Below are 19,647 nucleotides of genomic sequence, written 5' to 3'. Positions count from 1 at the left end.
CCAGGAATCCTATGACACCGACGTTTTGAAAAATTTCACTAAAAATGAACCTACTCCATTTTTCATTTAGTGGGGGGAGATGCTTTTTGGACATCCAATTTTCAGTCTCTGGATACAAAGAAACTCATCACTAATATGTCTGTTTTTTATCTTTTTTTTTAGATCTTGCAATTTACTCGCTCACCAATTTTAAGACTACACAAGAACTTGAAAGCAGCAACACACAGTGGTGAAGGTCTCCAAAAAGTTCACAACCATTTCCAATTGCTGTTCCAAAGACTTAAATTTCTACTAGCAGGGAGGATTTTACTGTAAAAAAAAATTACTACAGCTAGTAACACACTTTCATCACATTGTAGTGGGTTAATGTGACAACAACAAGGACAATCAACCAAGAATAATTATTGATTTTATCTTCCAGCAATAAAAAGGAATTATTATTTTTAATTGCTGGAAGATAAAAAAACAGCAGGAGGATATAAAAGGAGGATATCAAATAATGTATCTTGAAAGATAAGAAAACTTGTTGAAGTGGATTCAGTGCCATCCTACAAAACTTTTCAGAAATTTCAACTTGGCCTAATAAATACTTCCAGTACAATAAATTATTGAACCTCTCTTTGTGGACTCGGGTAGCACCTCAGCTGCTTCAATAAATTTTTAATCCGCCCATCCGTCAGAGTTAACTTTTAAAAAAAACTCATAACTTCATATTTCTGTAGTAATAAGTCTTCAAGCTTGTTGAACAAGAGCATACTAACCTACATTTGAAAGTGGCATAATCCCACAATGCATTTTTCTGGATATGACTTTACAGAAATAATTCCTGTTACCTTTCCATATGGACAAAATACTTTAAGTAATAATAATATTTTAGATATAACAAGTGTGCTGAATTTTTAGCGATTGCTTTTAATAATACTAATCTTTCCTACCATTCCCAAGGATGAATAAATTAAGTTGAATACAGTAAGTGGTCACTGGTGAAGTAAACAAACTGCCCCAAGGGGACTCCCTTACAAAAATGACAGGAGTTTTTGTTGTACCTTTTTGGGGCAAAATTTGTGGATTTGTAGTGCTTGCAATGCTATGATCAATATCTGGAACTGTACATAGCAGAATTTGGTACGCCAGCAAATAACTTTTACTTGTGAATTATAAAATGCCAGTCATTTGTCACTTTAGAACTGGTTCCTTTGTAGGGGTTAAGATTTCGTTCGGCTACGTCCACTAAACAAGACTCTGTTACCTTCAAGGGTTGTTTTAAAAAAATTTCCAAGTACCCTGTCATTTTCATAGGGAAGACCCCTCCTGAGCAAATTGCATCCTTATGTTTGGGTTTCCATTGATTTAATGATAAAAGCAACATTGTTCTAAAATAATATTTAAATACCATTATAGTCTTTTTAACCTAACTTTTTTGCACAGTTTACTCCTTGAGCCACCAGCTTCAACTTTGATACTTTTGAGCAGTTATAGTAATGGTGGAGGTTATTTGGTTCAACTAAAGAATAAGAAAATCAAAGTAATAATAGCACTAATGAGCTGTACAGCTGAGGTCTGTCAAATTTCCATCTGAGTAACCTGACAGCTCTTACAGTACTTCTCAATGTAAAGAAAAGGAATCTTGTGGACTTGAACAGTCCCAAACAGAAATGCTGTGTATTCCAAATATGGTCACATGAACTCTTCAAGGTTTGCCTGCTTCCAGAACTTCAAATCCATGAATAGTTTGAATATTTTTCCTGGGCTCCTTTAAATTGTGTACACTTTTTAATGGTTTGCCTTTAAACATAACATTCACAATCTAATGCAAATACAACTGAGGCTGACAGGACAACAATATCCTTTATTTAAACACAACCAATATTAAAGAAATAATACATGCTTGTGGGGTTGTGTGCTAATTATAATCAAGATGCACTACAGGAAATAAAAACTTAAAATTAACTATGTAAGAGACATACGATATGAAGTAGAAATTAATTACTATCCAAAGATCATATTGTAAATATTATAACAGGTTGATTGACAAGTCCTTTATAAGTCATAAAATTATTTGAAGTCCAGCAGGACCCAAGACGAGAAGTTATGATAAAAGCTTTAAACTTTTTTCTAAAATATTTTACTGCTATCAAACCCAATGAGACCTTATGCATGGGATTGTCACTGTTTCTAGCTGCAGCTCCAAATCACGTAATATATTAATAAATTTTGTCATCTAAGAAAAGAACAACGTGTGGGGTGTAACCAAAAACGTCCATGGTAATAATGTAATTCTTCATTTCAGGAACAACTATCCACTGTCAACCATCACATGACTCAAAACAGATTAACTTGATCCGACAACACATGACAGTCCCCTAAAACCAAATTACATCATTAATGCTTCCACAAAACAATAGTCTCATAAAAAAATGATTTGTTACACGCAAAGAGTCACGAATCTGAATCTATAGATATCTATATATAGCTCTAGTAATGTACCCACACTTCAGTTCTTCCAAACATTATTTTAACTAAAACATGGATTGTGGCAGGGTCAAAAACGTGCCTTAAACACAAATTAATTGCAAATCCATAACTTGGTAACTATTTTAACGGACAAAATAATGAAATTGACGTCGACATGGATCGGTGAGTTGTGACCCCGGGGTTGTGACTGCTAAGAAGTATAATAACTTAAAGATATATTAACAAGAAAAGAGAATATAATAACCTGAAAAGCAGCTATTTAAAATATTTGATGTTAGGGTTACGTTCCCAATGACACAGTCACATTCAAAATCAAATTCACATCTGATCGAATCATTGATCACTCATGTTATGTAGAGGTGCCGATAGTAAGGAGTAACGCAGAAAAAAATAACCTTCACGTTGCACAATATTGCCATTTCCCTGCCACAAGCCAATTCACACATGAACGGAAACCTTGGGAATCCTTCTTTCTGCACATTACAGTAACTTTTTGTACCCGATGGCAACTAACTTTCTACATTAAAAATTGCGTAAAAAACTTACCTGTTTCGCAGCTCTTTTCCCACGAAATAAAATTTTCCAGGAGCAAGTTTTCCGAGGATACTAGTTGGATTGGACTTGCAAACGTTTTACACAACATAGACGTTCTCAAAGAATACATTCCATTTGAAACTGGCGTTCAAACTAGCCTTGATCGCTCTAAAAAGGACGTAAACCAACAAGGTACCGATTCTCAAACGGCAGCCATACTGCGCGACTTTCGCCAGTGAAGCAAACCGGAAATGCGGAAGATCACGCATGCGCAAACGTTTTGCCGCGGTGTTGCCAAAAGGTGGTTTCACCTGGCATCATTGCTGCCATGTAGGTGCACAGAACATTGTAGAAAGAGTGGGAATTTGACAAATAATTATCATGCAGACATAAGCCATAATAGACTGGATCTAGCGTGTGGGCAAAGATTTGCCTGCATTAGCCTCCATTTCATGCTAGATCCAGTTCTGCCGTGAGAATTCAAATATGGTCTCTGTGCAGCATTGCCGTCTTATCACGTGATTGAAACCATCAATTAGTGCCCCTATGCTAAACACTTGAAACTCGAAAGTTTATTTATATTATTATTGTTATTCATAAACTGATATGCAATCTTCGGTACCGCTTGTGATCCTATCTTCGTATAGGTAATCACATGATTTTCGAGTGCAATTTTGAATAAATAAGCACGTGTAAATTTTTTACAGTAGTCTTAAAATGTACGGGTGCTTATTAAATTCAAATGCATCAAAAAAATCATGCGATTATTTGCTGATAATGTTGCGCTATTTCACTTTTCTGCAATCAACATGCAGAAATTTATTATAACTTAAGCGAAACGAGAACGCGTCAATTTCCTAGGAAAAGGGTGCGTGTTTTTGTGAGAATTCAAAAACGGATTTGTGGTGTCTGATGATGGTTTTATCCCACCACGAAAATGCAAGAACTGAAAAGATCATTTTCCATGTAACCGAGATGGAGACTTGGGATAGAACAGCACAATTTCAAAATAAGTGGCGGTGGGCTGGCGTTTTGGAACAATTCTACTAAAAGGATTACGAAGGGTTCATGGAAGCCAACATAAATAGCTCAACAATCGACAAACTGAACAGGTGACGATAAACCGTGCCAAGTTTAATTAAATTCTTAAGGTGTGCGAAAGGTGCTAAATATTGCTGTCAAGTACGAACACATTTTCGTGTAATTTTTGGTGTGAATTGTTCACAAAAACCCACCCCTCTTTGACCTCCTCGTGTCCTCGTCAAGAGAAAATAGCGCTTACCAAAATTCGTAGACGTTTTTGTTGTAGGTTACGCGAAACATTCGTAAAGGCTGCAAAGAGCGCAATCAACCATCAGAAATCTTAGTTTAAAGCGCGGGAAACGCGCCCGTGCGAACTGGGATTTGTGCAACTTTGCACGTTATCTCGCAAGAAGCGTCAAATTTTAAGAGTTATGTTTTTTAATGTGCCCGCAGGTCGCAGCGTCTGTCAGGGGCATTTTATATTTCTTTGGTCTGCCCTTTTTTAACCACATCGTTGTTGTAACTGGGGACGGCGATTTGCGCGAAATTTTTTCATGATAATCTGCGCATGCGAGAATCGCTAAGATATTGCGAGCGGCGAGCAAGAGAGCAGTTGTTTTAATTTTGTAAGCAAATTCAAGCAGTGCCAGCAACCTCGTTCCCAGGATGTCTCTTCTCTGCCTCCAAGTCGTCACAATGAACAATGGGGGCAGAGAGAGACCCTGGGAACGAGGTTGCATTGGGAGGAGCTCGCGACTTCGAGCGTCAGATTAAGACAGAGTGAGAGCTGGGTACGAGATTACAACTTCATTGTATTTTTTTAACAGGCCGAGTTATTTTTAGATTGATATTTTCGCGAAACCAGACCTTTCCAGCTAATCACAGGTCTGGCAAAAGATATTAGTGCCCATGGGATTGAGATTGGTCACTCGAGCAAGCCAAATCGTATTTAAAACTCGTCTAAAAATTGCTTGATCTGTGAAAACGCCGTTACATAAACCAAGTATTGAAGCTTTGGGCTCCTGGCATTGGTCAGTTTTGATACTCACTGGCGAAAAAAAATTTGCCAATCACCAAACAAAACAATAGAATGGAACAACTGAAAATCACTGTGCGCTCATGCCAAAGCCGGTCACAACTGGTGTATTCACCCGTCCTAAGGTTTTTTGGAGGATCAATTTAGTTTCACGAAGGAACGAGGAACGTAGTCTTCCCGTAGCCCTCAAACACAAGTTCAGCATCCTTAGTACCACTATGAGTCATTCGCTCTTGCTGAAACTTAAGCCTATTCCGGTTTTCAGTAAGAGGTACAACGTACGCAGGTCTTTACAAACGATTTTTAGAACGATTCAGGACGCCGCGCCGATGTGTTTATGATGTGTTTTTATTCTTCGTGTTGCGTGCAAATTATTGGCTGCACAGCCGAATTGGCCATCTGAGGGGATTCTTAAGGTTGTTCTTGTGCTCCGTGGTATCATTGGTATGTTTATTGGCCCACCTATTGTTATTGTGCACACGAACTGAGCATCACGCAATCATTTGTCACGTACTGATTTGAAGGTTGCAGCTGTGGTGTGCGGAAAGCTTGCTCCTTGGGCGAAACCCCACTTGAACAGAGAAAGATTGCAATGATTAATGGCACCCTTTTTTCCAGGAGAACTTGGAAAAGCATGGAATGATATTTTTGGAGCGAAAACAAGATAAAACCAGTATCAAGAAGGATGTAAAAGGCCTTATAGTTATGTTATGGGTAATGTGAGTATAAAAAGGATTATAAGGGGTATAGGTGTCAAGTGAAAAGCTCAGTTCTCACCCATCCCTCGGTACCAAAGAAAATAATGAAACTTTTTTTCTCGGCAGACAGAAAGGAGCCCGTCAGGGCACGTGATGTCAAAGGGAAGTTGGCTTTCAGTTTCTATCAGTCACTCAGCACTCTTGGAACCACTCAGAAAGATGGAGATGAATCTCACATTAGTGATTTTGCTCGCTGTATTTCTACATGGCTTTCAAGCAGAAACATGCGATCCAAAACCGATGATCATAAGACACGAGGGAAAAAAGCCTTGTGTTTATCTAGACACAAAAGGAATAAAAACTATAGGAGTCGGCTACAACATGAGGAACAAGGACGCACCCCAAGATTTCAAATCGATTGGCGCAGACTATGAGAAGTTCGTTAACGGGCCTGTTACCAAGTCAACCGTTCCTTGCAACTGTTCTTCTGTCCCTTGTCTCAAAGAGGTTCAGATAGAACAGTTGTTGGATATCAGTCTGAGGGTGTCCATAGAAGACGCGCAGAAAGTCATCTCGACCTTTAACAGCCTGTGCTGTCCCGTTCAAAACGTAATGGTTGACATGTCCTTCACGCTCGGTGGACAAGGCTTCTCCGAGTTCACTACGTTTTCGGGGTTGTTGACGAGTCAGTTGTGGAAGGCGGCTGGAGATGACCTAACAGTATCTAAGTGGTGCACAGAAGCGACCAACCGTTGCATGGAAGACGCAAATATCGTTCGAAATGGATGCGGCTGTTCCCGGCCATACCCACAGGCTTGTGATGCAAGGAGCTCATCCTGTTGCCCAAGTAAGGCACAGCAGACATGCTGTAAAGGTGAGAGAAAGTATTTTTGAAATCTAAACAGTGTAGAATACACTTCCGGATTAATACTTCCGCTCTCGCTGAAATTGAAAGCGGGCGTCATCAACCCTAGATGTAAGGCATTGAGAGTTTCTCATAACTCATTACTTTATTTATACTTGAAATCAATTGGAGCTTGTTTATAGGCTCCTAGCATATACAGCTAATGTGTCGAGTTAACAAATGATTTATGAAAATTAGTTGAGAAGTAAAAGTATTCGAGTCAAGAATCGGCTAAAAAATAAGCGGAGAATTTACACATTTTTCTTTGGTTGTCAAGTCAGGCGAGGTGAGTCGAGGCAGTTGTTGAGTTCAAAAACTTGCGGTTTAATACTTCCGCTCTCGCTGAAATTGAAAGCGAGCGTCGTTAACCCAAGATGTACGACATTGAGAGTCAAGAAAACAAGAAATATGTGACAACTTCGTCAATCGAGAGTTCGAGAGAGTAAATGTTATCTGAAGGTATATATAGTACATTTATTATTTCGCTTTCCTTTTATGTGCCCACTTTTGAAGATAGGTGCGGAAGTGAATTTTGAAAGTGGAGTTTTCACTGAGATAATGAGCAAGTTTTCCCTCCGTGTACATGTTCCCTACCAAAATCTAGTGGGGTGCCTTTGTTTGATCGCCGTCTTCTTCTGGTGACTAATTCAGGGCGGATCTTAATTCTATTTTCGGCTTGATTCTAGAATACCCCCTCACTTATATTCATCCTTAGAAACCTGCTACCGCAGTCCCGCAGTTGTGCGTAGTTTACTTGTGCTACCGCAGTCCCGCAGTGGAGCGTATTTACATTATGTACTCGACATTTAGCACTGCCACTGCAGTGCCGCGGTGGTCAAATCTTTCACTTTTGTTATTGCAATTTTCAAAAGCCGGAACCAGGGCAATGTCGTCCGAAACCTCGAATTACATCGCCCGAAACTGTATCGATGTCTTGATGTGTATTCTAGCGACTTTAGATCAAAATCAATAAAAAAGTAACGTTATTCTAACCCTAACTACATTTTTCACAAGATCGTGGGAAGAAAATAGCACTCGTTTACTGATTAAGCCTTAGCGCTGGTTTCAGTGATTAGGCCTAAACTCTCTTTTAACATTTTAGCTTTCATTTTATGGTTCGGTTAACTACACTTTTCACGAGTTCGTGTGCAGAAAATAGCTCTCGTTTACTGCGGACCGCGGTAACACTTCCCACAAACACTTTAATAGTCACACACCACGGGACTACGGACTGCAGCAGCGCTTTCCACAAATACTTAGTCACACACTTCGGGACTGCGGACCGCGGACCTCGGTATCTGAGCACTAAGGACATTAGTGAGGGGGTATTCTGAAATTGCTCTATTTTCGAAGACACGAAGCAGGCAAAGATAGTTCAGGGGAAGGCATTAGCGTTATTAGCCTCTCTTTTCTGCACCCTCCCGTCTAGATGTTAAATTCCTGAAAACATATTGACCTATTTTTCAGGAACTGCGACATTTAAAGGAAAAACCTTTGATGAGATGCTATGTTGCCCATTTCCGCAAGCTACCTGTTGTGAACATAACGAATGTTGCAAGCCGCCCTACAAAGTGTGCTGCCCTCCTGCGCCTGCAGTTCCCTCGTTTTGCTGCCCGGCTGATTTTCCAGTATGCTTGGATGGTCGGAGGTGTGGAAGACAAAGTGACGATCTCGTGATCACAGGGGAGCCTTCAGTTCGAAGTCTTTCCCAAGCGTTTCAGGATCATAAAGTAAAATAAGGCAAATTATCTATTCTCGTGGTAAGCGATAAATTTGAAGCAAACATGTACCGCGTCGACTATGTGCAGGAGATTTTGCTTTCAGTTCTGAATTCTTTTGCCTGAGGATAAAATTAGGAAGCAATCGAAATTAAAACGAGGATTAACCCTAATTTTGGTATTAAATACAAACAAATATCAAATAGGCCTTGCTTTTTCAAACGTTCTCGTAGTCGCAAGATTGAATTGCGAAGGGTTTGCCTAGAAGACACCAAGTCTTAAGCATTTACAGGCCATCCCTACAGTAGCTATGCGGCCCAAGTACGAGCCAGCGGCATAGGATCAGAAGTAATTAGTCTAATTAGATGGGGGTTGAGTTTGATAAGGTAGGAAATGAACCGGAATACCCGCGGGAAAACCCTCGAGTCATTTTGGCATATACGATACGTATACACATCCTATCTCAGAGGCATGAGACTTACGTCAGTAAGTAAGCAAGTCGCAAGGCCGGAGTATCACATCTGACCAATCACAACAAATCGGAGAACGAGATACTGACAAAGCAATAGAAAAATCGTGCATAAAAGCGAGTAGCAAACACGCGAACACTTCGGCCAATCACAATCCAGTTCGAATGTCATCTAATCTCCTTGGCAACCGGGTCACCTAACGTCCCTCCCATTTACCGTCCCTTCGACGAACGCGACCGTACAGGCCTATCGGATGGTCCCCTATAGTCAAGCCATGACGGGTATCGTACCCATTTCCTTTACGATTCCCGGCTTGGACGAGTTTGTCGATTTGGGTCGCAGCTACTTGGAAGTGGAATGGAAATTGAATTCGTCTTGCCACCAACGGCATCGTGGTCGATGGGCTCTTCAAGCAGATTAACCTACGACTCGGTGGTGTTTTGATGAGCGAACAGACCATGTTGGCACCTCAAGATTGGGTGAACTATTTGAACGTGACCGAGCAGTTGGCGGCGGCTGGAGGCGACACAACGAACCCAATGCACTGAAAAAAGACACGGCAGTGTTATACGGTAACACCAAATGCCAAATATGGGTACATGACCATCTCCTCCCTCCCCCCTCCCCCACCAAACCCCCAAGAGCGTTGCGTGATCCCGCTGCAAAGGAGACTACAGGGTCTGGAAGGGGTTTCGCGTGATTCGTGAATTGATCCCAAAAAAGTGCCAAGAATCGTCGGGTTATGGATTCCTCAGGAATCGTTGATTTCATCACCAACTTTTTGTTGCCTTCCCATCTCAGGGTCAACTGATAAAACCCAGGGGCGGATCCAGAAATTCCAGAAAGAGGGGTTCGAAAAAATTGCGGCGAGAGACTGCTGTCCTGACATGCAAAATTGTTAACTTCCGGTTTCCGCCTGTGGTTTGAAAACGCCTCGTAAGGCCCCTCCTTACAAGCAGGTAGGGTAACTCTATTACAAGGGTTACACTAGCAAGAGGGTTGAAGGATAGCCCGGGTTAACAAGCAAAATTTCTAGCTAGGGTCACCTTATCAACCGGTTCAAATTGTCGTTGAAAAAAAAGGCTCAGAAGAGAGAGGAGGTTGACGTGTTCCGTCATGCGTGGAAGGAAAGGAAAGGAAAGGAACTTTATTTAAAGTGGTACGCATGATAAAAAAGTCAAATTCTTTTTTTGACAATAAAGTTGACAGTTACTTGTGAAAATACATTGTTCGTGGTTAGTCTTACGAAGCTCGTTTCATCCCGACCAAGGGACTCATCAGAGACCTTTCTGCGGCTTGGCAAACTCGTTGGGCATCACGCCCAAAGTCCCGTTCCCGTATTTGTGGCGTCTGGAATCCTTATGAGATATAAGACGAGATTGCTGTCATCATTTTGTTAGCGAACGGGACTTTGGGCGTGATGCCCAACGAGTTTGACAAGCAGAAAGGTCTCTGATGAGTCCCTTGGTCGGGATGAAACGAGGTTTGTAAGACTAACCACGAACAATGTATTTTCAATTCTTTGTTTCTTTGGATTTCAAAACTATGTTAACTAAACACTAAGTAACCCAATTCTTAAGCTTTAATTTCAAGAAGACACTGGAATTATCCTTTTTAATGGTCCGCCATTTCTAACTTTAAAATCCTGAGAGAGCGGGACCGAGTGGAGAAGATGACGTCAAACACTGACTATTTTAAGAATGCAATGCGTTTGTTTGCGACTGAATTAATATGGAGCACAGGAGTTTCGGGCTTTCAGATTTTTAAAATCGTATTTTGCATACATAAAATGAAACTGCGTTTACACGCTGAAAAATTAAGCTATTGAGTCAATGACGTCACTTTCCCTAGATCTAACCCCCTGAGGTCCATTCGGTCAGTGTTGAAAGCGAGCAATGGCGGACCGTGAAATCCAAAACTTACACTCAAACCTGGAAGTAAACAGCCTTTGGATAAAAAATCAAAGCTCAAAATTTTGCCCGTCAAGTTTTAAGGAATCACACTTTCAAAATCTGAAGAAAAAAAAAAAATTGATTTTTTGATCATAGTGGCACTTCAAGTGTCTAATCTTCTAGCGCTGAATAACTGATTGAGATCATGAGAACACTGTAAATTGAAATTAACAAATGAACGCAAATCAAATTTTGGTTTTTGAGAAGAGGGGAAAACAAGAATATTAGGAGAAAAAGCTCGCGGTGCAGAGTAGAGAACCAACAAACTCAATCCACATTATGACGCCGAGTCTGAAAATCGAACAACCTCGTTCCCAGGGTCCATGGAAACGAGGTTGGGAATCGAACCCGGGCCACAAAGGTGGGAGGCGAGTGCTCTCACCACCGCGCCATCTCTGCATCCTTCAAACAAGACCGAAGTGTTTCTGTAAATTTTCAATGAAAAATGTTCATTTTACGAATCACGTGATCGTTTTGCAAAACTGACCAATTGCAAATATTCACTTAACTCAGCGGCGTTGTAAGGTCAATTAAAAAGTTGTCCCGGTTAGGCGAGTAAAATATCCCCAGCAGATCGTTTACAGGGCAGGTAGGGTTACCCTAGTCTCCTTCGCAGCCGTTTTTTGATGTCGCGCAACGCTCCCCCTGCGAAGGAGACTAGGGTTACCCTTGCACAAGGGTAACCCTGGCTCTCAGATAGGGTGACCCACGGTGAAAAGGTAAATGGCAAACGAAAGGCAGCTGTTTGCATAGGTAATCAAATTATATTGAGTGCAGTTTGGAATAGAAAAGCAACCTCGTTTCCAGGGCTTTTCACCACCGAGAGTGGGATGGGCCCGTCCTACTCTCCGTGGTGAAAAGCCCTGGGAACGAAGTTGCTAAATAAGCACTTGTGGATTTTTTCAAGACTATTGTAGGTTAGCATTAGATTCCATCCCTCAAACCCACATTTCCCGTCTCATTTAACTTACACGACGTACAATCTGCTTTAGACTTCAAATCTACTTCAAAGAAACAAACATTTCAATGTGCAGAGAACATTCAGATTAGGCGAGCCAAAGAGTTGAACTCGGAGCGATGGGTTCCCTTGCACATTCCAATATCCACTAGACAAACGAGACAAGCTCCTGAAAATCCAATTTTTTAGAGTATTGACATAGTAGTACCCAGCAAAACAAGTAAAAGCTAACCGTCTTCAAAGTGGTTTTTAGACCTAAATACTGTAGATCAGCGCGGCTTTGCTTAGAAACGATATTTCTTGTTGAACTAAAGCTCTAATTCTGCCTGTTTTCATTCTTTTCACAGCGGTAAGCTTGTCATATTAAGACGGGATATTACGTCGTGTAATTGTAAGGAAATGTGCCAGGGTGGTTTTGGTGGATGGAATCTAATGCTAACCACTATATTGTAGCGTGCAAAAGCAGGCGTCTTTTGGCCAGCGGACGCTTGTTCAAGGTGCAACGTTCGTAAATGGCCGCGCAGCCTAGTAGAGAATTCGGACGAGGGGGGGGGAAAGGGTCGGAGAGGGGGAGAATATTGAGTATTTCTCTCCTCTTCACCACTACCATTTTATACTGTCCCCTTCTTAGTGAATGCGATTTCTTTTACTCGCCTCAGACCTCTGTTAGTCTAGTTATCCAAGATGTCGGCCGATAATTCTTACCAAAACAAAAATACGCCTGCTTTGCAGGCTATTCAAAGACTGCAAATTGACCTCGCCCTACAGGCTTTGTTCATCTTACAAGTGCTTATTTATTCCAAATTGCAGGAAAAATCATGTGATTACTAAGTATTAATAACTGATACATGAAAAAATCTGAGACGGCTGATCAGAAGCAACCCACGCATATCACGCGTGCAATCACGCAATATTGCCCCATCGATCCAGGGCTCACATTTGATTGGCATTTCTATTAATCAATCACAATGGAGTAATTTTTTCATGCAACCTCGTCCCCAGGGCGCTTTTCTCTCGCTTTGGGAAAAGCGCCCTGGGGACGAGGTTGTTTTTCATGTATATTATTACAGCGTCTTACAGCGGTTGTTAGGGAGCTTACGAAACGACGACGCCGACGGCAACGACTACGCTACAAAACAATAGGTTTAGTGAGCAAAAACAATGGCTCTGCACGCTCTGCACGTGCGTTTTACATTTTGGTACATTTCTTTGCCGTCATCTCCTAAATGACGACGTGAAATGACCAAATTCAAGGTTCTGTGGAGGACGTTAGCACATGACGATGAATTTTCAGTTCTCTCTATACGCTTTCAACTCACTCATACCAGTTTAATTCCTCGACAGTTAAAACACATTTTTAACGCGAAACGACATGAAATAGTTTCGTAGTGATATGAATAACGCAAACTCGCTTTTTTAAAATGAAGTCCTCTTTGCCGTCGCCATCTTCGTTTCGTAAGCTCCCTAAAAATAGTCACACGCGCCCCTCAACAACATTTTTCGTATTTAACAATTATTCGCCGAAGGCGAAGTGATTATCGCTGAATATTCACCGAGACGAAGTCACCGATAATCACTGAGCCTTCGGCGAATAATTGTTAAATATGAAAAACACGGGTTAATTTCAAAAAAGAGAAAAAAAAAAAAAAAAACATTTCAACGCGGAATCATCTTCACTTACAGTGGCAAAACGACTACTGGCAGCCATTTAGTCCGTTGAGGTGATTATCGGCTGATAATCCGAGATAGCGAGCCAATGAGAGCGCGCGATTTTGTATAATCACCTGTGTGTTTATACTAATTCTTGATATTTCGAAAGTAAGATTTAGGAGGACGTCAATCAAATGTTTCTATGACGAATTCAACTGCCGCCCAAAGAACAGGACCATTGTTAAAACATACATGATGGATGTATGGATGACAGATTCATAAACGGCTTTTCGGGCTCGAAAACTTTCGAGAAACGGGACCAAGAACCGTCCGAACGTCTTTGTTTTTGTTTTTTACGCGGGGTACCGGAATATAAAGCAAAACTCGAGCGTAACTTTTGCGTGATACTCCTTGGCTGGACAGACAACATTGAATTAATAACTGCCTCAGATTAGCTTTGCTACATTTGGAGCGTTTTAGTTTCTTTTGTAAATATTAGTTTCAATTTCAGTCCATTGTGTTAGCAAGCACTTTATTGTCAAACCACAGGCATCCCAAGCTGCCACATAACAACTAACAGCATCGTAAAAATTCGAAAGCCACAAACCCGTCTAAAACGGACACAAGTTTGCCCTCCGATTGCACAGAACAGACGAGGAAAACTGTATGTAGAGGTAAGTGAAGTTTATTTCTACATTTACAGCTTATTTTAGCATTTATAAGCTCAAATTTAATTTTCCCATACAAAGGCTTTAAATCGCATACGGAGCTTGGGCTGCCTGTGGTCAAACCAAGGTGATCTTAGACACGGACGGCAACCGGAAGAAAACATTTTGCGTGCCCGACACAGTGTTGTCTTCCAGATTTTTATACTAATCATCTCTAATGGGGAAACGATACTTAGCAATTTAAATGTGGTTGCGTGAAGATGAGTTAAAAGGGAAAACAGCTCACTTCCGGTTGCCGTCCGCGTCTCAAAAACGCGCGTGCTTCAGAAAACAGCACGGAGTTAATTTTCGTGCTCGCTATTAAATATTCGCAAGAACATTAGGGATGCATTGATAATAATCTTTGAATGCTTTCGTTTTTCTGTAAAAGCAATCTTTTATCGGCTTTGGCACTGAGTCCTCCACCAGACACAATTTAAAAAATCTCCATGGAAACTCTCGAATAAATTCTTTGTGTTATGAATAAAGGAAACCAAAAGAATTACGATCGTCTCCTTGGGCTGTTATATGACATATTTTGCCAATTGTTATTATGAAGTTGTTGAAGGCTCCAATTTGGCCAAAATATTCACTGTTTACACTTGTTGCCCGGTTGCCTGTAAAATTGATTCACTCATTTTGCTCTGATGTAATAAGAATTGACATACGATCAAAGGTAACGTCAGTTGCTTAGTTGCACTTAATTCGAAAATCAGGGTAAACTTAAGCTTTATACAAACAGAAATGAATTTGAAAGCTATGATGAAGATTCCTTCCTTGTATTTCTACCTGTTTCGGACGTTTATTGAAACTGAAAACGTTCTCCACTTGATATCATTCCTATATTCTTACTATCTATTAATAGCGATAAATAATGAATTACTACGCTCGGCACGTCTAGCATGATGTTCTGCCATTCATAATTAACGCCAGCTTGTTCGTTCACTGTGCAGATGTAACTGCACAGCAATTTTCATGGCCTTATTTCCTACAACGAAAACAGTATGACAACAACAACCTGCTCTCGAGCAGAACTGCTTCTAAATTGCAAACCAGACTGCTTAGTGGCGCCGCAAGATAGAAAATGGTACTATTTCTTAGGAACAAGCGTAGCTGTCTTCATTAGCGGTCTTGCGGTTATTCTGATCTCCAGGTTGATCAGGAAAATTTGTGACTCTAAACGAACAAGACTGAACCCCATTAAAAAGGATGGAAACAAGAACGTCAATCGTTTGCAATCATCGGGTGTTTCCAACAGAGGGATTTATGTCCGACTCAAAGAAAAAGCTGCGACCTTGATAACTGCGCAGACTTTCAAAGGCCGATTTCTGGTAAGTGTTGATAGCAGGCCGGTTTGGCTATCGGCGGGTAAAATAAATTTGTATTCTACTTAATTTGGTCTGAAATGCTACCCTTCCCTAATACTCGAACTCGAACTAACTCTATCAAAATCTCCCATCGCTTGGTGTCTTCCAGGTTTAGTCATAGCACGTGTCTTTTTGTAAACAAACACACCAAGCACCTCTTAAAGTTTATCCAAAGGGAGATATCTAATCCGGACTACAACAACAAGAAAGAAAAAAGAACTGAAAAGTTGTACTCGACGAGACAACCTTAATTTTAATGATAAATAACTTCCATTTACTAGTGACAAAAATAAGACTTAATAATTCATTTTTTTAAATGGCTTCCTACGGATCCTAAAAGAATTTTTATAATTGTCTTTCTTTCTACTTCTTGTTCCTGTTATGGTAAAGCCAAAATTTGACACTTTTGTTGTGCAGATTTATAATGATAATTTGTCAAAGATGTTGAATTGGTAAGTGACACTCTGCAAGTTGTTTCATTTTTGCAACACACATCACATAATCTCTGATTAACATGAAACATGTGAACCAAAGTGATAATTTGTGATTTATTTAAAATTCAACAGCACTTGAATGCTTTTGTGTGTTGCAACACGTTAGCAGTGAAAGAGACCATTTGGGATTAACTTAATTTTTCCACATGCTCATGTTTGAGGACAGTGATGTGTATGTTCGTTACTGTTTCTTTTGTTCAATCACCTTGTATGCATGCTTTATAACTTACCTCTATATCCTATCCTATAATCTGGAGGAATCACCTTTTAGCAGGCAGTTCTATGACATTCTGTAATTTTGACTTTCAAATTATACCTCTATATCCTATCGTATAATCTGGAGGAATCACCTTTTAGCAGGCAGTTCTATGACATTCTGTAATTTTGACTTTCAAATTATACCTCTATATCCTATAATCTGGAGGAATCACCTTTTAGCAGGCAGTTCTATGATATTCTGTAATTTTGACTTTCAAATTACACATTTGCTCAATGCTTATTATTTTTAGGGAATTGTGGTATTGCCCAAAAATTGTTAGGACAGTTTTCCATATAGAAACTTTTCTAAATCTGTTACACCTAAATGTCATCTGGGGCTTAACTCTAGATGCATCAATATAAAAAGATGTTTATAAAATATCCCAGAGAGTGAAAAGAAACTTCCAAATATGTGTTCAAGACCTTCAAATGTTGCAGAAATATTATAAGAGGTTTGCACACTGTTTATTGTTTACTTTGAATTCAATAGTCAGGAATCACTTAATTTTATATTATAAAACCAATCAGTTTCACTCCTCTGAGGAGCGGTGTGACACACCACAGTCATGATTTGAAGACACGAAAGTTTTGTCTTGGAAATGATTTCTTGCCTCCCAAACATAAGCTTACTGTGGGAGATTTGTGTTTATTTATACGGTGTTCGTTGTGGATGAAAAGCGATAAATAAATGAATTACCCTCTTTTGTTCTTCAACAAGCACTTGTAGCATTGTTATCATTATCTGGAGGGATTAGGAGCAAAACCTGGTTTAATTTTAAAACTTTGACCGTGTATTGCAAATAAGTATGCCATTTTGAATTACCCGCACGCTGTGTATTATGGATTTTCTTTCCATGTGGCAAGTTTACTCTTTTGTGATTGGTTACATAAAGTGCTAACCTTGAAGGGAGTTTATTTGAAACATTTTTTCTAAAATTGTCTGTGGAAGATCAGCGCCAATAGACATTATGCCATTAAGGTTCTTGATGGAAAAAAAAATGAACCAAACAGCTAATGGTCCATCTATTGTCAAAATGGGATTTGGCTGTCATGGGATCTTCTGAGGAGGGGTGGGTCAAAAACACAGGGCACATTCCACAGGTCAAGACTAGGAGTCTCTGCTCATGTGATGAACAACTAAGGCAAACGTTTCGTGTATGTATGTATGGGTGTGTAAACATTTTTGGAGAGTTATTAGGGCTATATTAGGGCTAGGAGAAACTCTTGGTGTTCTTTATTTGTCTGTAGCGCAGTCACATGTCCCCTGACCTGTGGAATGCGACCTGTGTTTTTGACCCACTGGTTAAGCTTTTAGAGTGAATTTGTAAGCTACAAAACCTCAGATATTCTTTACACAATGACTTGCAATGTAACAAGTTTACAACATGGCTACAGTTGAACCACTGTGTAAAGGATAACTGACAAGAAAATATCATCAATTGTTTCTCAGATTACCTAAAAAAAAGTCATGAAGGTAAAATATACCACCAAAAGACAGTGGCATAATTGCCCATTTTAAACAGATTTTTACCCTCACAAGGTAACCTAGAATTTTCGGGAGCCTTTTTTCTGGCTGAAATTTTTCGAAAAGGTGAGTTTTGATCCGTATAGTTTTCGGATCACTAGACTTTGAGCTAGGAAATCCAAACAGAGGAAAAATTTTTATGGAATAAAAATATGCATATATCTACTGTTTAAATACTAAAATACGTTTGACAATGCTATGTTTATTATGTGGTTTTGAACTACATTCTCGTCGGGTGCCCCTGAAAAGACAGATTTGTTAGCAGATGTTTCGAGCATTTGTCCTGTCTGTGCGCTCTTGATTGCATCATGGGTAATCAGGAAGGTGTGTGATAACTGCAGACTGCAGACCGACTGCCCACAAATCTCATAAACAGTATTTAATTAAGTCTAAGCACAGGCGCCGATCCAGGGGAGGTGAAATGGGTGAATTTTCACCCCCCCACCTTTTTGAGCCCTCCTTCTTTCTTTTTTTTTCTTATCCCTCAAAATAGTGCTAGTAAACAGTATTTAAGTCTAAGCACCCAGTTTAAAATGGTTAGCTTTCAATAACTGTGACTTAGGGTTAGTCTGCAGTCTCCAAGTGTCAGACATCCTAATCCTGCTGAGGATAACATGGCAGGAAATGGTTTGTATGGAAGTTCAAAGCGATAAAAGTGTTCATGATATGCAATTTTGGGTGTTTTTATCTTACAAAACAGAACATATGCGCATAAAAAGTCCAGCTGAATGAAGGTGGATCGAATAGCTGTTGTAGAAATTTATTTATTAAACAATTTTGTACCATATGTTTCCTGTAATTCTGAAGGCAGGGCTGGGCATTTCGTTGTCCATTGGAAAATTCTGGATAAATACATGTAAAATGTAAGTGGGTTAAATACAAACCTCTGGACATGCCTCTTTCACTATACTCGTATCTGTAACTCTGTAGATCGGGCATTTTATAGTAGAGGGAATCGTTAATATATCGGTTCGTAATTTCATGATACGCGCTATCACGAAACGGTGGTTAGAAGAACAGTGGCTTAGTAACCTGGCAAAAGTTTTGCAAGATGGCGGGTTATTTCGAAACTTCCTTTGGTGTTCTTTTTCATCTACCAAATCTCCTTTCTATGTCAATGTTCAGAGGAAGGTTAGTTTAAAGTAAGAAGATTTAATTTTCACATAAGAACTTCTCAAGTAAGCTGAAATACTCGTGTCATTGCCCATTGCATACATGTCATGTTACCTACAAGAGCCGACAAGAGATAATATTAATAAACTGCTTTTACAGTAGTTTCGTTTTCGTCCACTGTAACTGCAAAATAATTCTCACAAATATGACATTAACTTTTAGGAACAATTCTGTCGATCTTGATTTCAGCTTTTTAACCGGAGATCAATCAAGCATACACAATGTGAATGATAGAGGGGAAAATTCGTGAATATGCGGAAATGTACCAAAAGCAATCACGAAAAAAAAGTAGAAAGAAACATTCTCGTACTTGTGAACCCTCCAGCAAGGACTGATAGCAGTGATGGTCCTTTTTTACCAAAAGACAAGACCACAGGGGTGGATCTAAGATCAAATAATGACCGGTTTCCAAAACAACGAAAAAGTTTCTGGGGGGGGGGGGGGGGGGTTTGTGGGCATGCTCCCCTGAGATTTTTTAGATTTTAACTCTCCAAAGTTCCCTTTCCCACGTTTCTGACTGACTTCTGTAAAATGGATGAAACCGGTAAGGATTTGCCCATGAAGACGGATTCGCTTACCTTTCTTTCACCCATGGTGTCCAGAAAAATCCGGAAAACCTGAGAAGTCCCATCAAAACGAAGGTTGAGGATTACTTATCTCTAGGTTCTCTTGGTGTTCCAAGATGGCGGACATATCAAATTTCCA

The 19,647-nt window shown here is 40.0% G+C and overlaps 2 protein-coding genes and 2 long non-coding RNA genes across 8 annotated transcripts in view; 2 read left to right on the top strand and 2 right to left on the bottom strand.

Moving 5' to 3' along the window:
* Window positions 1–891: 891 nt before the first annotated feature.
* LOC138003104 (uncharacterized) lies at window positions 892–3,237 on the bottom strand. Its single transcript, XR_011123422.1, has 2 exons — window positions 3,022–3,237; window positions 892–2,363 (listed from the first exon to the last, which is right to left on the bottom strand). It is a non-coding gene; the product is annotated as an uncharacterized lncRNA (long non-coding RNA).
* A 2,413-nt stretch (window positions 3,238–5,650) lies between these two features.
* Window positions 5,651–8,594, top strand: LOC138003909 (uncharacterized). Of its 2 annotated transcripts, none has more exons than XM_068850220.1 (3): window positions 5,651–5,782; window positions 5,893–6,640; window positions 8,138–8,594. In XM_068850220.1, exons 1-3 carry the CDS (start codon window positions 5,708–5,710, stop codon window positions 8,407–8,409), a joined length of 1,095 nt encoding a protein of 364 aa, XP_068706321.1. In that variant the 5' UTR covers window positions 5,651–5,707; the 3' UTR covers window positions 8,410–8,594. The 2 variants fall into 2 exon arrangements, with proteins under 2 accessions (XP_068706321.1, XP_068706322.1); XM_068850221.1 differs by having other exon boundaries at window positions 5,764–5,787.
* A 127-nt stretch (window positions 8,595–8,721) lies between these two features.
* LOC138003910 (uncharacterized) lies at window positions 8,722–19,621 on the bottom strand. Its single transcript, XR_011123695.1, has 3 exons — window positions 19,521–19,621; window positions 10,782–10,870; window positions 8,722–9,402 (listed from the first exon to the last, which is right to left on the bottom strand). It is a non-coding gene; the product is annotated as an uncharacterized lncRNA (long non-coding RNA).
* The window catches only part of LOC138003907 (calcium-activated potassium channel subunit alpha-1-like), a 63,443-nt gene continuing 58,848 nt past the window's right edge, over window positions 15,053–19,647 (top strand). For 3 of the 4 annotated variants that reach the window (XM_068850216.1, XM_068850214.1, XM_068850215.1), the window contains exon 1: window positions 15,053–15,456. In XM_068850216.1, coding sequence (XP_068706317.1) covers window positions 15,130–15,456 — 327 coding nt within the window. In that variant the 5' untranslated portion in view covers window positions 15,053–15,129. Of the gene's footprint in view, window positions 15,457–18,523; window positions 18,901–19,647 lie in introns of those variants that run through there. The other variant, XM_068850217.1, reaches the window with a different exon arrangement.

Source organism: Montipora foliosa, chromosome 5, assembly GCF_036669935.1.
Source record: "Montipora foliosa isolate CH-2021 chromosome 5, ASM3666993v2, whole genome shotgun sequence".
Classification (NCBI taxonomy): domain Eukaryota; kingdom Metazoa; phylum Cnidaria; class Anthozoa; order Scleractinia; family Acroporidae; genus Montipora; species Montipora foliosa.
This window is presented reverse-complemented; position numbering and strand designations above follow the sequence as displayed.

What these genes read in the sequence shown, in the direction of transcription:
- LOC138003909 (XM_068850220.1), top strand. Translation starts at nt 5,708, where the DNA reads ATGATATTTTTGGAGCGAAAACAAGATAAAACCAGTATCAAGAAGGAT. An exon ending in GCCTTATAGTTATGTTATGG is followed by an intron (nt 5,783 to 5,892) that starts GTAATGTGAGTA and finishes TTTTCTCGGCAG; the next exon opens with ACAGAAAGGAGCCCGTCAGG. An exon ending in ACAGCAGACATGCTGTAAAG is followed by an intron (nt 6,641 to 8,137) that starts GTGAGAGAAAGT and finishes CCTATTTTTCAG; the next exon opens with GAACTGCGACATTTAAAGGA.